Genomic DNA, 20,372 nt, shown 5'->3' on the forward strand with positions numbered 1-20,372 from the left:
CCTGTTGTTAAATTTCCAGTGCCCATGTGGCTTTTAATTTCTTCATTCTTATAGATGAGCTCTTTGAAAGCAAGCAGTGCCTGCTTTATCATCACTGCACAGGCAACATTTACGAGCGACACCTGAAATTTCAGAGGCAGGCGATGATATTTGTTGAATTGATGGATGACCTTTTTAAACACTATGAGACCCTCCTATACAAATCAGATAAATCTTAGGATACAAAATTATATAGTAGCAGAATGACTGCTTATTTTCATCAATATTTAAACATATTTCACATTATTACACTTTCAAAAAGAATATGGTACAAAATACTGAAGAAGGAATATAGAAAAATTATATCTTGAAGTTTTTCATTTGTATGATGTTACTCAGCAACAGTCTTTATATTGTCGACCAATCAAAATAATGAAGCAGCACATTTTGAAGAAACTATTTTTATTATCTGTGTCAGTTCAGAAGAGGCTTTCTGTCACAATGTAAATCATTATTTTTGAATCAGTAATAAAGGTCTCAGCAAACATCTTGACTCTTTTTCTACCTTTATTTTCCAAATTTATTACAGGGAATTTTTATGTTCCTTTATTAATCACTATGATGAATATGTATTTTATAATTTGATAAATCTATAAAGATATTTAAAAAATCTGTTACAACTTGGTTAGCCTTTAAAGGGTATGCTACCTGTCCCCCCAAAATCATCACTTTAAAAGATCCTAGTTATATTAAGTATCATACATATTTACTATAGGGGCTGAAGGACTATTAGAAAGTTAGCTGAATGGTTTTCTGTACATTCTAGAGGTGAGAACAGAGGATTTAATGTAACATAAATAGCTTCCTCTCCCCGGCTTCACAGTCACAGCCTTTTACTGTGAAAATGGGGCGAAGAGGATATTGATTTAGAAAGCCACAAGCAGCAGATCATTAGTCTCTAGATTTTCAAATGGAGAAAGACTGAGTTATATTCCTTGGTGGACATGTCTGTTAATTGAAAATAAATGAATTCAGTGATTATGACTTTGGGAAATCGGAGTCTGAGGAAGACAATACAACTGAATCCTAGAGAACAGGCAGGGAGACTTCATCTAGAATGATTGATGGCCCATTTCTAAGATGACTGAATGCAGTCAACCCAGGACACTTGGTTCTAAGTGGCTTTTTCTCCTTCCCTAATTTCTCCATCTCCCTCATCGCACACCCCAGAGCTCATCCCCAATCTTAGAGCCTGGCATTCAGGGACAGAGAGCAGCTCAGGTACAGGGGAAATGCTCTATAAGAGAATGCCCCTCTTACACATTAATGGGTGATTACAAAAAAGGGGGGTAAGATTTGCTTTACTTATGCTTTTTGTGCTTTGTTTAGTTTGTGTGTTTTCAAAGTAGTCATATCAAAAAAGCCTTGAACTCTAAAATAAAGCCTTAGCAGTTCTGTTCCAAGAAGCATAAGAGCTATTATTTGCTTTGTCAATCTAAAAGCATACTAAAAACTATGCTTTTTTATCTTTAAGTATAGGGATAACTTATAATATGTGACTAAAAATCAGGGTCTTCAAAAATTGCTATGATTTAAGGGGTGCTCCCCAAGGAACACATGGCTGTAATTGTTATCAGTTCGTACCGAAGGTGCATCTATCACCCTTGGATTGCTCCCTATACGTAGAGCTCCTTTCAGAAAAATGGGGTTAACATGTTTTTTGTTACAGGTCATGCTTTGTGCCACAGGGACCTACAGCCTGGCCACAGGAGCCTGGGGAGGGGAAGGGCAGCAGAGGCAAAGGCAGCTGTCTGTCTAGATCCTCTGGAGGACTCAGCTCAGTCAGAAGCTCTATTCTGGACAGTGACCAACCAACTGGCTGGGCCCTTTCTCTCTGGAAGTCTGCGTACAGGACACACAGCTGACAATGGCGCTGACAGATGGAGAGAAGATAACATGTAGGGACACGTGTTGTGAAAACCATGAGAAAGCCAAAGCAACAAGGTAGGGAGGTGAGAGCTTGGTGAAAAGGAGCAGGTAAAAAGGGAAAAAAAAAAAAATCAAAGAAAAAGTCCTAGAAATTGAACACCTGTTGTGTTCTGAATGACATCCCAGTATTTCACTAAGCCTGAAAAATCTTCCATATTCTTACACCAAAACTCTTTCATCTGAGGTAACCTGAACAAATGTAACAATATTAGAAAACAATTGTATATGACAGAATATATCAAGGACTGTGTGGCGGTGACAGGTTGCCTAAGGACCAGCCAGGAGAAAGCCTATATCTGAGAAATTGCTCAGAAGAAGCAAGGATGGCTCTGACTCTAGGTCTCTTGAGACCACCAAGGCCAAATGACAAGATATCCTGGACCCAAAAGCTTGGGATGTAAGACTTGGATGACAACCTATCGGGATGACAAATGAAAAAGTCAAAGGAAAAATGGAAGCACCAAAGGACATCTGTACTCTCAAGAAGAATGTTTCCAACATCCCTGAGTCATATACTTAAAAAAAAAAAGATCCAAGAAAAGCAGCCTACTTGGGTGGGCTCATGAAGAAGCGCCCCCTCAAATGTGCATATTTTGGGGAGGATGCCTCTTTGCCCAGAAGGCCTATATTGCTTCTGTTCTAAGACATCATGAGTCTTAAGATAAGACACTAATTCAATTAGAGTTTTAAAGAAAGCAAAGAAAAATCAAATGTACATATTGATTGCAAATTATAATCACAGCAGTTAAAATTTGAAATGATAAAATGCCTTGGATTTGAAGAAATAGAGAACATCTTTAAATTCGATCTGCTTCAGCACCAGTCCTGAACTTTCCTCCATGAAGTCTGCAGGGTGAAAATACTAGTTGTTTAATTCAAGTTATCCCTCGTCGTCGGCAGCCGTCCATCTCGAGAGACGATGGTGTAGCTTCCCAAGAGTCTATCTGCACCGTCGAGAATGGCTGTGCAGTCCGACTCGGGAGTGACACGGTATCTGTCTCCTCCCGTGTTGAATCGACATCTTGCGATGACGCTGGAGTGTCCTCTCCAGTGAAGCTGAAGCTACAGAGCCTGGGCAGGGTGATATGGAGGGTCTGCTGTTGCCCATGCAGCAGACCCCCCCTCTCTTCGCAGCTGAAGGGTCCAAGGGAAAGACGGAGTCAATACAGCTTGGCTTCAGGTGCGCCGCAGGAGTTGCCGGTGTTGACTACAACGTCAAACCGCCTTAGGGACTCCGGCTCCGGATTTTCTGTCGGGGTTTACTCCCTTAGCCTTTCCCCTGAAGAGGTATGCCGCAAGGCAGCGGAGGTTTTTTGGAGTCAGAGTTTCCCTTCTCTGATGTGCCCTGACTGGAAGATCGAACCAGCGACACTTAGCTCGCAGGCCGACGCTCAATCCACTGAGCCAAACCAGCCAGGGAATTCAAGTTATACCACTATGACAATTAATATCTCTTCGCTTATATATGGAGATTCAAAAAACGTACTTTTGTTGATTTCTACAAACACACTATTCCCCCCCGCCCCCACTTCACTGCTCAAAAGTCCCACTGAAATTCTTATTGCCTAGAAGCAAGAGGAATGAAAAGAAGAAAAAAAATCTGAGGGATGGTATTTCTTCATAAAAGTTGGTACATTTGGGCTGTCTAAACTTCTGCAGACTACTGTATATCTTGCCTCAGGAGACCCTTAGAGATACAAAAATTGTTTTTCTTATTGGATTTCTGATATTAAAGCTACGCTCTCACTGGCGTTGGTCCTGTAATGTCTCTCACCAGACCCACACTGCCTGTGAGTTTTGCAGGTGACCAAGCCAACCAGTTGCACCAAGTTGCTGGCAGGTGAGGCCAATTTCCTCAAGTAAAAAGATCTCTCTCTCCCGCCAGGGCGTCTGTCATGATTCTGTCATTCTTTGGTCTCTGAGTCATTTGTTTTTCACTCATTTCTCCATTTCAATTTTTAAAGCATTTCACAGCAGGGGGCTTACTGATGTCTGTTTGTCTGTCTGTCTGTCTCTTTTGCTTTCCTCCTTCCTGTTCAGAGAAAACTACTCCTTTGGCTATCTGGATGTCTAATTCTTTACTTTTTTCCTAATTCTTTTATGTTTTCAGTGCTAACTAGTTATCTTCTGCTTCCCTTCTCTTTTGCCCAAAATGATGAACTCTGTTTTTTTTTTAATTATTATAAAACATGTTCCTATCATTCAAAAACTAGGAAAGAGAGAAGAAAAGCCTTATCCATAACCTTACTTCGTTAACACAATCATTTTTGGTATTCTAAGATTTCTTCCTTGTCTTTTGACCCAGGCAAATCTTTTCATGTGTAGTTCTAATCACAGAATAAGTAACCCAAATAATTTTGCATACAAATTTTTCGTTACTAGTTTTTCAGAAAGTATGCTATGTTGTTATGAATTTTCATCACTATGATTTTACTGGCTGATTAATGTTGCATTATATGGATGAGATTTAATTTAAATATTTTCCTCTCTTTTGTTCTGTTCTTCTCAGTGATGCACAAGAGTATCTGTTGCTTTGAATGACTCCCAGGATTTTGGCATTATGTGCCCCTTCAATTTGTAACCGGGATGCCTTCTCTTCGTCTTTCAAAAGAAACTATGGTGTATACTGTTGCTACAGCTTCCTGCAGCTGGGGTCCCTCTCTCTTTTCACAGCACATGTTCCATTCCAGGAGGGAACGGTGGGCCACATCTGGCCGCACTATAAAGGTGAACTGAGTAAAAGTGTTTGCTGAGATTAAAGAAAGCTGGAACTAGGTCTATCCTGCGGCTTGGGAAGTCTACATTTTTTAAAGCTGCAGGAAACAAGATTTTAATATTTTAGAGTCTTCATTAAAGCAATGTAAAAGTGGACTTCTCAGCATATCTAATGAAAAATGAGACATGGTGGGGTGGTTTGGAAAAGAGTAAAGATGACTGAATTGTATCCTTTATAGTTTTTTTAAAATTTTAGTTAATATACAATATTATATTAGTTTTAGGTGTACAGTATGGTGATTCAACATTTATATATCTTACAATGTAATCACCACACTAAGTCACTTGTCACTGTGACTACAATGCATTATTCAGGTTTCTAATGATATGATCTTGAATTCCAAGTCTCTTATCTGTAAAATAGGAGGCTTGGAATTAAAAAAAAAAAAAACAAAAAACCCTGTAAGGTCCCCTCTGTATTGTATGACCAAAGTGCAGACAGGCAGGAAACACCCAAAGAAGTCATTCTTGATCAGAGGGCCACTGAGCTCTTAGGCTATGCTTTATATATTTTAGGGGAATCTCTAAAAGACATGAATAGATCATCCTCTTCAGAACCATGGCATGTAAAGCTACAGTGATTAATTCCTTTAGCGAAGGAGGTAAATTCTCCTGTATATAGAACCAGGACTTTTTTTTTTAGCTCTCCTAATAGGGGCTATAGTAAGAATAGCAGACCCAGCTTGGGGCCAGAAAAGCTGTTATTTTCCTTTCCATTTCTCTGTTGACATTCTCACATCTCCTGCTATATTTTCCTTTGCAGGCAGCCTAAAGCTCAGCAGGATTTTTAAAGAAAAGGAATAGTACTTGTGGTGGGAGGGAGGAAGTGGGCCTAGAGAAAAGGAAAGAGGCACATTGTATAGTTTTATTTTTCTGAGAAATACAAAGCTATTGCTCTTCTCCCTTCCATCCACTTTCTAAGGACAGCCTGCTTTGGAAGCACGGTTAGGTTTACATGCTAACAAGCTGATAGGAGAGGGAAAAAAAATTATTCTAAAGTATTTTGGATCCACGAAGTCTTTAGAAGGGGATGGCTAATTCTGTTCCTGGAGTCATGATCATTTACTAACAGAAAATGTCTTCCAAGTATTATTCTGAACCCATCTGCCTTCTCCCACAGGAGAGGTAGCAGAGAAGGTACTGGATAAAGAGACTGGATAGCCCTGATTTACCAGGAAAGCAGGGGTAATATTGAAACATGTTTGAAAAAGTTTTAATTTAATTCACATTTTTAATTTTTAAAAATTGATTTGTATTACAAGGTTAAACTTTGCATTATCTTTTAAAAATATAGTAAAATTGCTTGCATTTCCTTTTTGCCCAAAGTGAGGCTAAAACTGAGGCTTCAAAATTAGCGACAAAAGAAAAAGAAAATTAAAACGTATCTTACTTCAACTGGATAATTAGTAAAAGTTAATTACTTAATCCACGAACCAGAAGTGGTTAAATTATAACTTGACCCTAAAAAATATTACTTTCATAAATATTAATTGCCACTCTGTCCACTCTGACTCACTCCTTTCAAGGACCTCGGGATTCAAAGCGAGCTTTCTCTCTACTAAAATATTCTGCCAGAACCCACCAAGCCTATCCGCGTACACAGAAACCGACAACAAATGCCGTGAATCATGCACCACGTCCTGTGCTGGACCTCACTGACAGGTTAGTGCGGACACCAGGACGGCCACCGACAGACCACCCGGGCTACGTGGGAAATGCCGACTACACACAGAGGACCTGGGATGTGCAGCGGTGGCGCGGGGCGACCGCTCTGGCGCCCAGAACAGACGGTGAGTTCTGGCTCTGCCGCGGCCAGGCGGGCGGCCTCGGGCCAGCTCCCGAACCTCTCGGTGCCTCCACGAACCCCCGTCTAACACGGACGGTGTCGCTGTGAAGCGTAAAAGGAACGGCACACGTAGAGGGCTTAGCGGTATGCTTAGAACATGGAAGCCCTCAAAAATGCCAGCTACTCATCTGTTTATTCAACAAATAGCTACTGGGCACCCACTTTGTGCCAGGTGCTCCCCTAGTCACTGGAGTTAAAGCAATGGCTAAAACAGACAAGAATTCCTCCCGGGGTGAAATGTATATTCTAGGAGAAAATAATAGGTAACAACGGAATGGTGCTTACACTTATTTACAATGATTGCTAAATCAGTGAGTCTCAGTGCCACCAAGGAGACATTGAGCGACATTTGGAAACATTTTTGATGGTCACGACTGACATCTAGCAGGTAGAAGCTGGGTGCTGACAAACATTCTACAGTGCACAGGACAGTCCTTCACAACAAAAAACCACCTGGCCCCAGATGTCGACACTGCAGAGGGTGAGAAACACTATTCTCAAGGTTATATATTGACTTAGTTTATCCTTGAAACAACTGTATGAGGTAGAAATTATAAGTATGGCTATTCTCCTATTTTTTTATAGTAACTAATAGTAACTGCATTTTATTATATTAGATGACAATATAGTATGTATTTGTGAAGTTATATAAAATTATATAGATGCTTTAAAAAGACCTTCCTAGTGTATATATGTGTGTTCAAAGACAGATGATGTATTTAAAACATTGATTTACAACCAATGGCTGTACAATTATGCCATTCTGATTTTAAATTAGTAATCTCTCCTGATCCTCACTCACATATGACAGAAGGGGATCGTTTGTGCCACAGCTGTGATGATGAAGACATCAGAAGAAGGGAGCAGTGTGGTATATTAGAAATACCAGACCAGGAGTCCACAGATCCACTATCTAGCTTCATCATCTCACTGGCTGTGGCATCTGGGCGCAACGACGTCACTTCTCTAAGCATGCGTGGTTTCCCATCACCAAAACATGGTGCGCTAATACCTTTCAACCAACCTGTAGAAGTACTACAGCATCTGCAGGGGTCGTGCCCACCTTCTATCGCACCACTGGCATGGACCAAGGGAGCGCTTTCTTTTCACTACATTCGCTCCTTGAATCCTCACAGCAGCCTGGGAGGTAAGTGCACATCAATGCAAGTGGGACGTTAGGAAATGCAGTAGTCCCACTCTATATTGCGGTTCACTTATTGCGGCCTCGCTGTATTGCAGGATTTTAAAAAATATATTTAATTATTGATCATGGATTTTTCACTATATCACGGGATTTTGCGGTACTGTATATGTATGTTGTTAAAGTTACATAGGTTTAAGAGTGTAGAATATGTTTAAGAACCTAAGTAGTGTTTATAAAAGTGTGGAAAAGGTTAATAAGGGAGTGGGAAAGGTTAATAAGAGTCTGCAATTGGTTTATAAGTGTGTGGGAAGGGTTTATAGAGCCTTAAAATATATATAAATACTAAAATAAATGTAAGGTTCCTACTTTGCAGATTTTCACCTATTGCGGGGAGAGGGGTGTCTAGAATGTAATACCCGCTATAAGTGAGGGAATACTATACAGGAACATGGTAACTTGCCTATGGTCACAGGGTCAGGAAGTGGCAGAATAAGAGTCCCCAGCAAGCATTCAGGTCCAGAGCCCTCCCTCTTCAACCCCCTTACCCAGCATGGGTCTCTCTGGCCCAGCTACTGTGTGCAGGAATATTTGATTTGTAAGTAGTACTGATTGCTTCGATTCTTCTCTTTTTTAGCTTCTGCATTTATTTCATACTTAGAAAGGTCTTCTCTACTTGGAGAGTACTTCTTAAATATCCATGTTTTCTTTTAGCACTTCTACAGTTATATTTCAGTGTTTAAATCTTTCAAATACCCAGAATTAATTTGGGGGGCATAGTAAGAATTTGGATTCAACTTTCTTGTTTTCCAGATGGCTTCCCAGGGGTGACAATTTCTGTTGAAAAATCTACCCTTTCCCCACTGATCTGAAATGCCAACTTTATTATATACAAAATTCTCATGCTATTCAGATCTATGTCTCGACTTTCTGTTGATCTGACAACCAGTAAACAAATACACTGGCTATTTTAATTACTGTAGCTGTAGCATATGTTTTATTATTTGGGAGAGCTAGTTGCCCTCATTGTTTTTCTTTTCCAGAATTTTGATGGCTGCTTTTGAGGAACTTAGAATCATCAATTGGTATTTTTGTTAGGATTGTGTTATATTTATAAATTGTTTTATGAAAAATTGATACCCTTAGTAGGCTGAATCTTCCCATCCATGGATGTTATGTACTTCTGTGTTTGGTTCAAGTCTTTTACCTTCTCCCTCCTTTTTTGGGTGAGATCCTATAACATTTTAAAGTTTTTCTCATAGAAGTCTTCCTTTATTACATTTACTTTTAGAGTTAGGAACGTGTTCCTACCTGTTTGATGTTATCACATATATGTCTTATTTATAAACAGATATGGCAATAGCACCTGTTAGCTACAATATCATATAAAAAATCATTCATTTTTGTTTTTGTTTTGGTTATGCACTCAGTTCTTAAAACTTCAGCAAACTCAGGGTTGAAAACCACACTAAAACCATAGACATATAACATACTTATTTTTAAACTTCTGTTAAGACCCATTTGTCTCCAAAAATATTTTAGATTTTTGAAAATCTTTGCTCCATGTTAGTTCATCTTCAATTTTGGGGTATAGAGCCTAACAGTATTATATTACATATTAACAATTTTTATTGAATTGAAATTGCAAAACTTACCTCCTAAATTCATTCCAGCTTGGAGACATTTTTGAAGTCTGCAGGCAGGACAATTCTTCCGTCGAATCTTGTCAATGATGCAATCATTTCTTCCAGCACATAAATAGTTGTGTTGCCCTAAATAAAATAAAATAAAATAAGTTAAAATAAAGACTATTATACTACTATAAAGCACTAACATGAATACTCAGAATATAAAATTCCCTCTTTCGGGCCTTGAAATCTCTTTTTCAAAGAAGTAGAAGGAAACGTGATTTACAGATAATGCAGGCTCAGGCTGCATGATCAGTTTAACACCGCTGAGACTTCAGATTACAGATGATAAGATTAACACTACTGTTATTTCTGACAGGTCTTCATAGAAGGAGACCTGCACTCCCCCACTGTTTAAATATTCTGATTGCTACGTGGAGCCTTCCAGGCGATGGTTCAAACTTCCTGCGGGTATCTCGACAGCATCAATCTAATCTGCTATGTCTGCTCACTTTTTACAAATGTGACTGCAATGAGAAAACTTTTCAAATCATACAGTAATAATGTTTCAAATGGTTGACTATTTCATTCTGCAGATGAAACTGGAACAAAAATATGCAGAGGTGGGAATATGCTTAGAGAGTGGCATCTACAGGCAACACATAAACTTGTGGCCTAGCTCTGCTAGTCATTTATTTTTTCAAAAAAACATCTACAAAACATCCAGTAGGTATCAGGCACGATTAGAAACGCTAGGGATATGATAATTAATAAAACAGACAAATGTCCCCGATCTCATTAATTTTCGCTCAATTTCGGGCAGAGAGACAACAGACGAGGTGATTAGATAAAATGTACACATATGGTACAGTAATATGCTCTAGGGAAGAAAGTGAAGGGAGGGGTATATAACACGAGGCAGGTGTGGGAGGACATGGGCGGATGTTGACATTTTGCAAACAGTGCGTGCAGGGAAGGCCTCGCTGGAAGGTGATTTCCAAAGAAAGATCTGAAGGAAACGAAGGTGCTCACTGTGGAAATCGTGGGAAGAACGCACACCAGACAGCAGGAAAAGCCAGTGCGATGGGCGCAGGGCTTGGGAGGCTACCTAGCGTGTTTAAGGAACAGCCATGCAGGAAAGAGCAGAAAGAATGAGTGGGAAGCAAGGGCAGATGAGGAGAAAGAGCTAAGGTGAGTGAGCTCACGTAGGGCCTCAGAGATCACGTTCGACTTCGACTTTTACTGTGAGTGAGATGGGAAGCCACTGGCTTCGAGCGAGCTGAGCAGAGATGCCCAGGTGTGATTTGCATTCAACAGATTCCCCCTGATGCTGTGTTGGCCGTGGACTGCAGAGGACTGGGGAAAGGAGCCGGAGGGCAGGGGGAAAAGCATTCACCGTAATGTAAGGGTTGTGTCGAGAAGTGGACAGGTTCCAGATGCATTTGAAGCTACAGCTCCTAGGATTTGCTAATAGGCCAGAGGAAAAGGGGAGTTACAGAGGCATTAACATGCTTGAGTTGAAAAAAATAAAAATAAAAAAGGAACCACCATAAATCAAGATGGTGAAGACAGTGGGAGCATGTGTTTTATGGGTAATCACCCCAGCTGAGTTTAGGAGGTGTCAAGTTTGAGAGGTCAGAAAGGTGTCCAAGCGAAAGTGTCAGATCGGCAGTGGGATACTCAGGTGTGGAGTTAGGGGAGGTCTGGGCTGCAGTTGGAGTCAGCTTGTGGTCATTATTTTAAGCCACAAGACTGGATGAGATCACAAGCAGAGTGAGCACAGACTGGAAAGGGAAGGCTCTGAGCACGGAGTCATGGGCCGTTGCAAACATGCGGACAGAGCATGTGAAGCAGTGAAGCACTGAACAGGCAAGGAAGCGCTCCCTTCAGCCTGGTGCCAGCACACCCCCTTGGTGGAGAACTACTAATCACAGAAAATACTCAATAAAAATAATGGGCATTTCTTAATGAAATCAGAATAATTTAATCTAGAGCACATTCTCAGTAACATTATGGCAAATCTTAGTAATAATAATAAAATGCCAGTAACATGTTAAGGAAATCTATCAAAGTGAAGAAATGAAACCTGACCATTACAATAATCTAATGACTTATTTAAAAATTGAAGACTCTGCATGAATATAGGGAGGTGTAAATAATTACACAAAGGTAATCAACAGGCAAAGACCATAACTGTGGGACTGCATTAGGTAATTTAATACATGTGTTGCTGGAGTTCTAGGAGGAAAGAAGAGTACAGGTGAGGAAAAAAAAATATGAAAATTTCCAAATTTGAATAAAACCACAACTTGCAAATCCAGAAAGCTTAGCAAAAGTCCCTAAAATATATACAACTCCCTCCGCAAAAAAACAAAAACAAAAAAACCCACTATGGCAGAATATAGTTGTTGATAAAAATGAATGTAAAAATACTTAAAAGCAGGCAGAGCCAAATAAAATACATTACATAAAAGGAAATAAGGATGAGTCTAAAAATTTTTAAAATCAAAACAATTAAGGCCAGAAGATAACATATACGATCTTTAAATATTGTCAACTCAGAATAACCAATGAAGATATTTCTCAAAATGAAGGTGAAATAAAGACATTTTTGGATACACTAAAGCTAAGACAATTTATTGTAGTATAATCACATTATAAAAAATGAAAAAGGAAGTTCTCTATGTTGGAGAAAAATACCAGATAGAAATTTAGATGTACAGAAAAGAATGGAAATGATAACAGATGATAAAAGTTAAAATAAACTTAATTTTATTAAATTCTTTAAAGGTCAAGTAATTGCTTAAAACAAAATAATAAAATATATTATGAGATTTATAAAATATATATGAATAAAATACCTGTGAACATAGCAAAATGAGTAGGAGGGAATACAAATGAAATTCTACTACTGTAAGTTCCTTACATTATACTTGAAATGGTATGCATGAAACTAATTCAGGGTAGCCTGTAAATTAAGAATACATCCTATATTCCCTAGAGCAATGATTCTCAAAGTATGGTCCCTGGACAATAGCATCAGCATCACATAAAAACTTATCAAAAATTTAAATTCACAGGCCCCACTCTAGACCTGTTAACTAAGGAACTCTGGGGTGGTACCTAGAAATCTATGTTTTATATAATCCTCCAGGTGATTTCAAGGTACATTAATATTTGAGAAGTACTGCCATAAAGCAGCCACTAGAGTAATAACATTAAGAAGTGCAGCTTAAGAGACAACAGAGAAATAAAATGGTATACAAAAAACAAAAACAAACAAACAAAAAAAAAAACCCAAAAACTCAACCCAAAAAAGATAGAAAAGGAAAACAAGGGAATAAATAAGAGGGGACACAAAAGGAAAACAAACACCAAGATAGATAAAAATGCAAGTACAGCAATAATTATATTAAGTGTAAATGGCCAAATACTGATTAAAAGTCAAAGATAGTACACTGGGTTAAAAACAAACAAACAAACAAAAAAACAAGATTGAAGTGTGTGTTCAGATGTATTTTTAAATATAAAAGCAAAATAAAATAAAATGCTTTTCCACCCCCCAAATAAATAAATGTAAAGGCACACACAAATTGAAGGTTATAAGATGGACAAATACATATAATGTAAAATATAAACATGAGAAAGCTGATGTGGCTGTATTAGTCAGAAAAGTAGACTTCAAGACAAAGAATATCACCAAAGTATGTCATTTTATAATGATTGAATTGATATATAACAATCCTAAATATGAATGCATCTAATAGAACTTCAAAATACATCAAATGAAAATTGACAAAACCAACGGTAAAAAGATAAATCCAAAATTACAGCTGGACATTTGCAAACTCTATTCTAATGAGGACACGGAAGATTTTAACACTAATAGCAAACACCTTGATGTAATGAATACTTAGGTCACACAACTACAAAATACACATGTTCTTTTCAAATGCAAATGGAACACTCACTGAGATAGACCATATCCTAAACCATAAAATAAGTCTCAAATTATAAAAGGACTGAAATCATGCACATGTTTTCTGACCACAAAAGAAACTAAATTAGAAATTAATAACAAAGTGTACCTAGAAAAACCCACATGGTTGCAAATTAAGTGACACACCTCTAAATAATTTATGGGTTAGAGAAAAAAAAAATCACAAGGGAAATGACAGCATATTTCAAACAGAATCATAATAAAAACTTAACATAACCAAAAAGAAGAAAGGTTTAAAATATGTAAGATTCTACCTTAAGAAGCTCAAAAAATAGAAACTAAACTCAATGCAAACAGAAGGAATGAAATAACAGGGTATAGATCAATGACAAAGAAAAAAGAGAAGCAACAGAGAAAAACCCAAAGCCAGAATCCGGTTCTTTGCAAAGAGTCATTAATTGGGAACTAGCACATAGGCTGGGGTTTCTGTCCCCTGTCTCTCACCTTGCGCCCCAGGCTGTTGGAGCAGCCAGCACAGCTTCCTGAGTCTCATGGCTGAGGGGCTGCAGAACCTCACTGAGGCGACTGGAGGCTCCAGCCAAGAAGGGACTTGGACCCCAACTCAATCACGAGGGACAGGAATTAGAATCTTATGTTGTGCCCAGAAGGCAAAGAGCTGGAAATATATGGAGGACCTCACTGGTGATTACCTCCATGAGAACATAAAATTCAGCTTTCATACAAGCTCCTCTCTGAAGTACTAAAACATTTACATTATGGCTTTTTTTTTGGGGGGGGGTAAATTGATTTCAATAAAGTTGGGGGCTCTTTCCATAAGTAAACTTTTCAAAATGTCAGTGAGAAGGTACCAGCTTTTGATACATTTCCTTTAAAAGACAATAAACATCTACAAGTGATGTCAATAAAAAATGCAGCCCAGCCCCAAGTCCAAAAACCCACAATTTATTTTATCAACGTAAGTACACTAACAGTCATATGTACTCAAGGACCTGTATGAAAAATTGGAAACTAAGTACATAAAAAGCTTATAGGGGAAATGCAAATTTTCAAATACATTATAATTATTTTTTTCTCATAAAAATTTAAACAAAGTTGTGTCTAGCTAGCTGGCAGCAAGCACTATCATAAGAGATTCCAAAGGAAAAAAATGTGCATCGCCACAACATGAAGAGAAATCAAAGCTTAAAGTAAATGGGATATGACTTGAAGATTTCGAAAATATTCCTTTAAGTGAAACTTTTGTACAAAGGTGCTGAGCATCCAGCCACGGGCACTATGACACTCTACTAGCATCTGAAGAATCCGTCAATGAGCTCATGAGGAATCCATCTATAAGCGAATGAAGAATCTGTCTATAAGCTAAGAAAGAAAGTGGAGGTGTAGTACAAACATCATATGGCCTGGCAGATATTTGCTGGTGAATAAATGCTGAAAGAAAGACTGAACGCATGGTTATTGATAAATTAAATACATGGATGACATACAGAATTTACATGTTCATGTAGTATGTTGTATATATAAACACAAACACACACAAGACCTTCTGGCTCCTAAGGAACGGGCTTACAAATGACACATATACAAACGACACATATGTAAAATCATTTGTGCCTCATCTCCATTATCATGCCTTCCAGTCTCCCTCTATATACACATTAGGAAAAAGAGCTCTCAGGATTTGCAGGGAAGCAGCAGAGGGTTCTGGGAAAGGCAGGGCCAGCTGAACCCAGGGACAGAATCCCAAGCAGGATGAGTGTGCCTCCTTGGTATCCCAGGTCCTAAATACTACGCTCCACATCATTCTCCACTGAGGTCGGTCAGAAAGCCTCAGACCCTAACCATTACAGAGTCATCTGGATGTACAAGCTTCTTGTTTTAAGAACACCTGTCCAGCACAGCTCAGGGGACTTTAGTCACCCAGCCATCATCTGTGTACCTCCTGAAGTAGTGACAGTCAGTTATTTTAGAAAATGTAAAGCTGGCAAGATTAGAGTTGACCTAGGTGGGGTACTGAGAAGCTCAGTTAGCACATGTGTAACATTAATTCACATGCAGGGAAACCAGAAGCACTCAAATAAAAGGAAAAATGCCTATGGACTTAAAACAAAAAAAGATGAATAAAAAAAAAAAAAACCCTTAAGTATCACTTTTTTCTATTGTTTCCGACTATGGTATTGGTTTTAACTGTGGAATATGTTAATGAGTGTTTAAAAGTTAATTTCGTTATTTTAAAAGTTAGGAATTGTCTTTTAAAAACTGTTCAATTACTTTAAAATCAAGAACCAAGTTTTTGCTACACTTGAGATGATCTCAAATGAGAAAATGCAGATGGGGTGACATATGGGTCTTGCCTTAAAGCATCAATAATGTTAGAGCGACAAAGCTTGCCGCACAGAAGGTGGGAAGAGGAGCCACAGGGGCGAGGGCGTGGCTTTGGGACCAGACACACCCCTTTCCAGTCCTGACTCAGCCAAGAGGGAGCTGGGAGACTCTCTGCCAAACTGCCCCAGATTCCTGATCTATAAAGTGGACAGAGCAATGCTGACTCTGCAGTTTGTCAGACAGATTCCAATTCATACATATAAAACAAGAAGCACGAAGCTTGGCATGAAGTAAGGACTCAAAAACATTGGTGATAGTGAGGTTATCATCCATCATTTATTTGATTAGCTAAGTCTTTAAACGTTTTCAGTTTGAGGAAAATCCAAAGGACATCATCAGCTCTTAATTAAATGTGAGTAAAGACCACCCTGTGCGTATGAATACCCGCCCTGAGTCAGGAAGGCCCCTATGGAAAAGGGCCCCCCCTGAGACAAGCCACAGACTCTCAGGCTCTGCCCTCATCTTCAAGCCCTAACTCTTTCTAAGAGCCGGCGAGGATGCGAGAGCGGAGAGCGATATCCTTAAGGTACACACAGGACAGAACGCCGGGGCTCTGACCTGTTCGCAGCTCAGCTATGACGCCTAGCCTAGGGCGCAAGACCATGCAGTTGGCCGAAGATTCTGGAAAGCTGTAACTTCCTTGCAGTGTCGTTCCTCACATTCCCCGTTTTCTCGTGTTACTGAAAGTTAAAACTCTTCCACGTCAGAGGGCACAGCTGTTCAGGGGCAGAACGGAAAGTGAACCCAGGGGTCCGAGTCCCACCCTGCCAGGGGCCGTCGGGGAAACGGCACTCCGAAGGATGAGAGCAGGTGGGGCCAGCAGATACTGAGAGGCAAGCAGATTGAGGGCCGAGGCCCTTGAGAAGAAGACAAAGAGGTTCTGGAATTTAAGATGGGTTCCCAAGGAGATGATTTAATTCCATTCAGCAAAGATTTTTAGAGCAAAATATAAAGAGGCGAAGCATTGTCCATTCTTTCCAAGACCTTATACGCCAGGGGATGGGAGGGGGGGGGAAGGTAATGATTAAAGTAACTCGTGTGCAACCGACGCGAGACTTGAAAGAAGTGATTGCAGCTGAGGGAGGGGATGGGCAAGGCTTCCCAGAGAAAACAGCCCCCGAGGTGAGCCTTGAAGAATGCTGTGGACGTGACCGATGGAGCAGACAGACGCACAGATGTGTCCCGCACAGGACAAGCCCAGGGAAAGGCGGAGACACAGCTGAGCGTGCAGCTGGCGGCGGAAGCCAGGAAAACCAGGGCTCGGAGGAGTGAGCGGGGTCTGCACCCTGTGGTGGCCAGGGGGCATCCAGGCGCTGCCAGCGCCACAGGGGCTCCTGGACCTGCCCTTCTCTTCTGGCTTCCAGACCTGCACAAGCACCTAGTCACTGGATGCTCCCACCTGAACGGGTGTGACACTTCAAATCCTCCATGGTCACAAATGAGGCCTACGGTCCTTGCCCCACAGACAGCCCCCTTCCAGCCTCTACATTCGTATCTTAAAGATACAGCCACCCTTCGCTGACACCCCCCCCCCAGCTCCCCGCCACCCCCGCTGGCAAACCTCAATATCCAATGGGTCATAGGGGCTGACAAGTCTCTCCTTTCTCTTGAATCCTATCCATGTCCACCAGTACTGTCTCTCCTTGCTGCTGGCTCTCTTGGTTAAACTTCTGAGTTACTGAGTTTGAACCCTTGCTTAGTGGTGATCTGTGGGACCTTAGACAGGTGACTTAAGCCTTTTGTATGTCAGCTTCCTCATTTGTGAAGTGGGCATTATCCAAGCGCCTACCTCCTGACTTATCCTGAGGATGCATGCACCGTGGAAAGCACTTAACAGTCTCTGGGATCCAGCAGGGATCCAGTGAAGGGCAGCTGTTCTTATCATTCTGTTATCGCTATTATCATGTGTTCTTGCATCGCATTCTTTCAATGCACGTGTAACTAGCCCACCTGCCTCCATTTCTCCACTTCTAAATCAAGTGGTCCTTAAACTTTAATTTAAAAGCTTTCTAAGATAGTTAGCTCTTACACAGACTTCAATATGTTAGAGCGGAAGAATAGCTACTCCGGTTGACACAAACTGGAGGAGCGACCTCCCGGAGCTGCCCCCATTTCGGAGCCAGCAGTGATAGAGGAGGTCTCTTGTTGGAAACCTCAGCTTCTCGGAGCACACTCCCATGGGGACCCTGTGACCCCCTCTTCCCTAGAGCTGTGTAGTGACCCTTCGAACCACACATCTGATGATCTCATCCTTTTGTTTAGGGCATCCCAGAGCCCTTCACTACTTCAACTTTCGAGTCCAAATTCTTAGGTTCCTTCTTCAAAGTGACACAGAGCCCCTGGGGCACAAAGGGGGTAGGTGAGCAGGTGGGCACATCTCAAAGGTGTACTTTGCAAAACTTGTGACCATTGTAGCAAAAGCAAGCAAAGCTTGGATCAGAGGCATCTGACACAGTAACATGGGACTGTTATTTTTATTGGTGTTTTATCATCATTATTATCATTGGTGCAAAAGACAATGCACCGTGAGGCTTAGTTTAACAAATGGGGAAGATTCCAAAGATTGGTCACTTTGTATAGTTGTATCTGTTCATACGTACAGACCTACAGGTCGGTCCTGAATCCTCCTCAGAGACATCCCAGGACCGCAGACAGGCAGTGTGGTGAGCGCCGCCATCCCCTGCCTGGCTGGAGGTCGGCCCCAGGCGGAGGTCGTACTGAGCACACCTTCCCCGTGACCTCTTTGTGTGTGACCTTAGGAATGAGTCCCCTCGCTGCCGGCCTCTGGCTCCACTAACTCCATATTCAGTGACATCTACAGACACACACACGTCCCTGGAGCTCACAGCAAAGTCTTGTACCTCTTGCCACACCGGGAAAAATCCACTATCCTTTTTCATTGCACTGGGGAGACTGGCCTAAGCATGGCTGATACTCAAGGTAGTCCCCCTTTCATCAAGTGAAATATTGAAGTTTTCAGGCAAAATTATATATGGAAAGAAGCAGGTTCTAGAAGCCCTAAAGCTATGGTGAACACCCACAAACACGTTTCAGAATCTTTAAAGAAAGGGGCAGCATTTTACCAGGTAGGAGATTAAAGTGATTCTAAATGAATTGAGATGCCCAAAATTCTGTTTTGAAAAACTGACTTATCATGACACTTTGGGAGCACAGCCCTTTACAGATGGCGGGAAGGGGGACTAACTGTGGAGAATAAGAATGAACATCGACATCTGCCCCTGCCCAGCACCCCAGCTCCTTTCCCATCCCCCCGACAAAGCTGTGCCTGGGCCTCAGACTGGGTCTCCTAGAGGGGAGAGGACCCACCCCAACGGATGTGCTGGCCAGCTGCAGGCAGCTCCATGGATGGACGCCACCCTTCAGGCCTCTCTACTCTCCTGGATTCACTCGGCCTTGATCAGTAAGGCTGAGAACAGTAAGCCTGACTTGCTTGCCTCCTCTTCCTGCTGGGGGAGAACTTCCTCAGGGAGCAGATGTGGCTTCTGATGTTGGGGGAGCCTGTATGTGTATCTAATTCTGGGGCTCAGAGGGCAGCCCCCACATCTTTTCTTTTGCTCTTACCAAGCCATATCCTTCAATTTAGTTACCGCACCCCCTTCCCTGGACAATGCTGGTATTTTATCTTCCACTCGCCACTCCTGTATCTCTCAGGTTGTTCAGAGCCTGGGTGAGGAGACATGCTGGCCAGAGTCCTTGCCACTCAGCTTTCTGCAATAGGGATGCGACACCAAGTCCCCAAGCCTGAATCCTGAAACAAGTACCCTGTGGGCCCCTCCACCCTCTTCCCAGAATCTCGCTCCCTGATTCCTGATTCCCCAAATCTGCACCTTGTTAAAAGACAAGGAACCCGGAGGATGTGGTCACTGTTGGGGTGCAAACCTTGTGATGACAGTTAAGATGTATTTTAAACTCTTTTCCATTTTTTGTTTGTTTTCCTTTTAAAAGTTGTCAAAAAATTTTAACATAGAATCTTGTTTTCCTTTACAACCTTATTTTCATGCTTACTGTGTTATGTGACATGTAATTTTCTTTGTCACTTCTTTTTTCCCCCCACCATAGTGGCCTTTCTGCTCCTTAATTACTCGGCTTGTGCTGTTGCAGATTCCACAAACAGATGCAAAAATACTCATGTCCAGGGATAAACAAAAAAGTGGCTTCCAGGATAAAAAGAAAAACAAACTGCAAACTGTATTCTCATTGTGAATTAATATTCATTTCTGTGTTTCATCATGAGCATTATGGAGAGTTCTGTATGTACGATGAGTGGACACACTGGGTGAGCTCTGAGATTCCTTCCGGTTCTAACAGAAATCACGACCCCCCTATCATTCCTGGCCAGTATTTATCTGCATGCACTATTGCCTATTTCTGTGGTAGTTGAGCGTGAATCTATAAGAGCATTTAACTAGAAGGGACCAAAAAATTATAAAATAGTTTAATGTTTATCACTGCCTGGATGATATTGTTCAATAATTTGTTATATGCCCAAAGCTATTAGCTGGTCTGATGGTTTTGTTGTTACTTTTCATAAAAACATGGGAATTCCGCACTTTAGCAGGAAACCAGACTTTTATTTAAGAGTCCTCTTCACGTAACTACCCCTGATGGACACCTGAGAATAATCAGACTTGATGTCCAATGTAAAATTCC

General features: G+C 40.9%; 1 protein-coding gene across 2 annotated transcripts in view; it reads right to left on the reverse strand.

The window, feature by feature from the left end:
• NR3C2 (nuclear receptor subfamily 3 group C member 2) overlaps window positions 1-20,372 on the reverse strand; it is a 300,588-nt gene that overhangs the window by 83,203 nt on the left and 197,013 nt on the right. For both annotated transcript variants that reach the window (XM_090288659.1, XM_090288658.1), the window contains exon 4: window positions 9,386-9,502. In XM_090288659.1, the coding sequence (XP_090144785.1) occupies window positions 9,386-9,502 (117 nt within the window). The remainder of the gene's footprint in view (window positions 1-9,385; window positions 9,503-20,372) is intronic.

Source organism: Furipterus horrens, unplaced genomic scaffold, assembly GCF_987537825.1.
Source record: "Furipterus horrens unplaced genomic scaffold, mFurHor1.1.pri manual_scaffold_10, whole genome shotgun sequence".
In the NCBI taxonomy this organism is placed as follows: Eukaryota; Metazoa; Chordata; class Mammalia; order Chiroptera; family Furipteridae; genus Furipterus; species Furipterus horrens.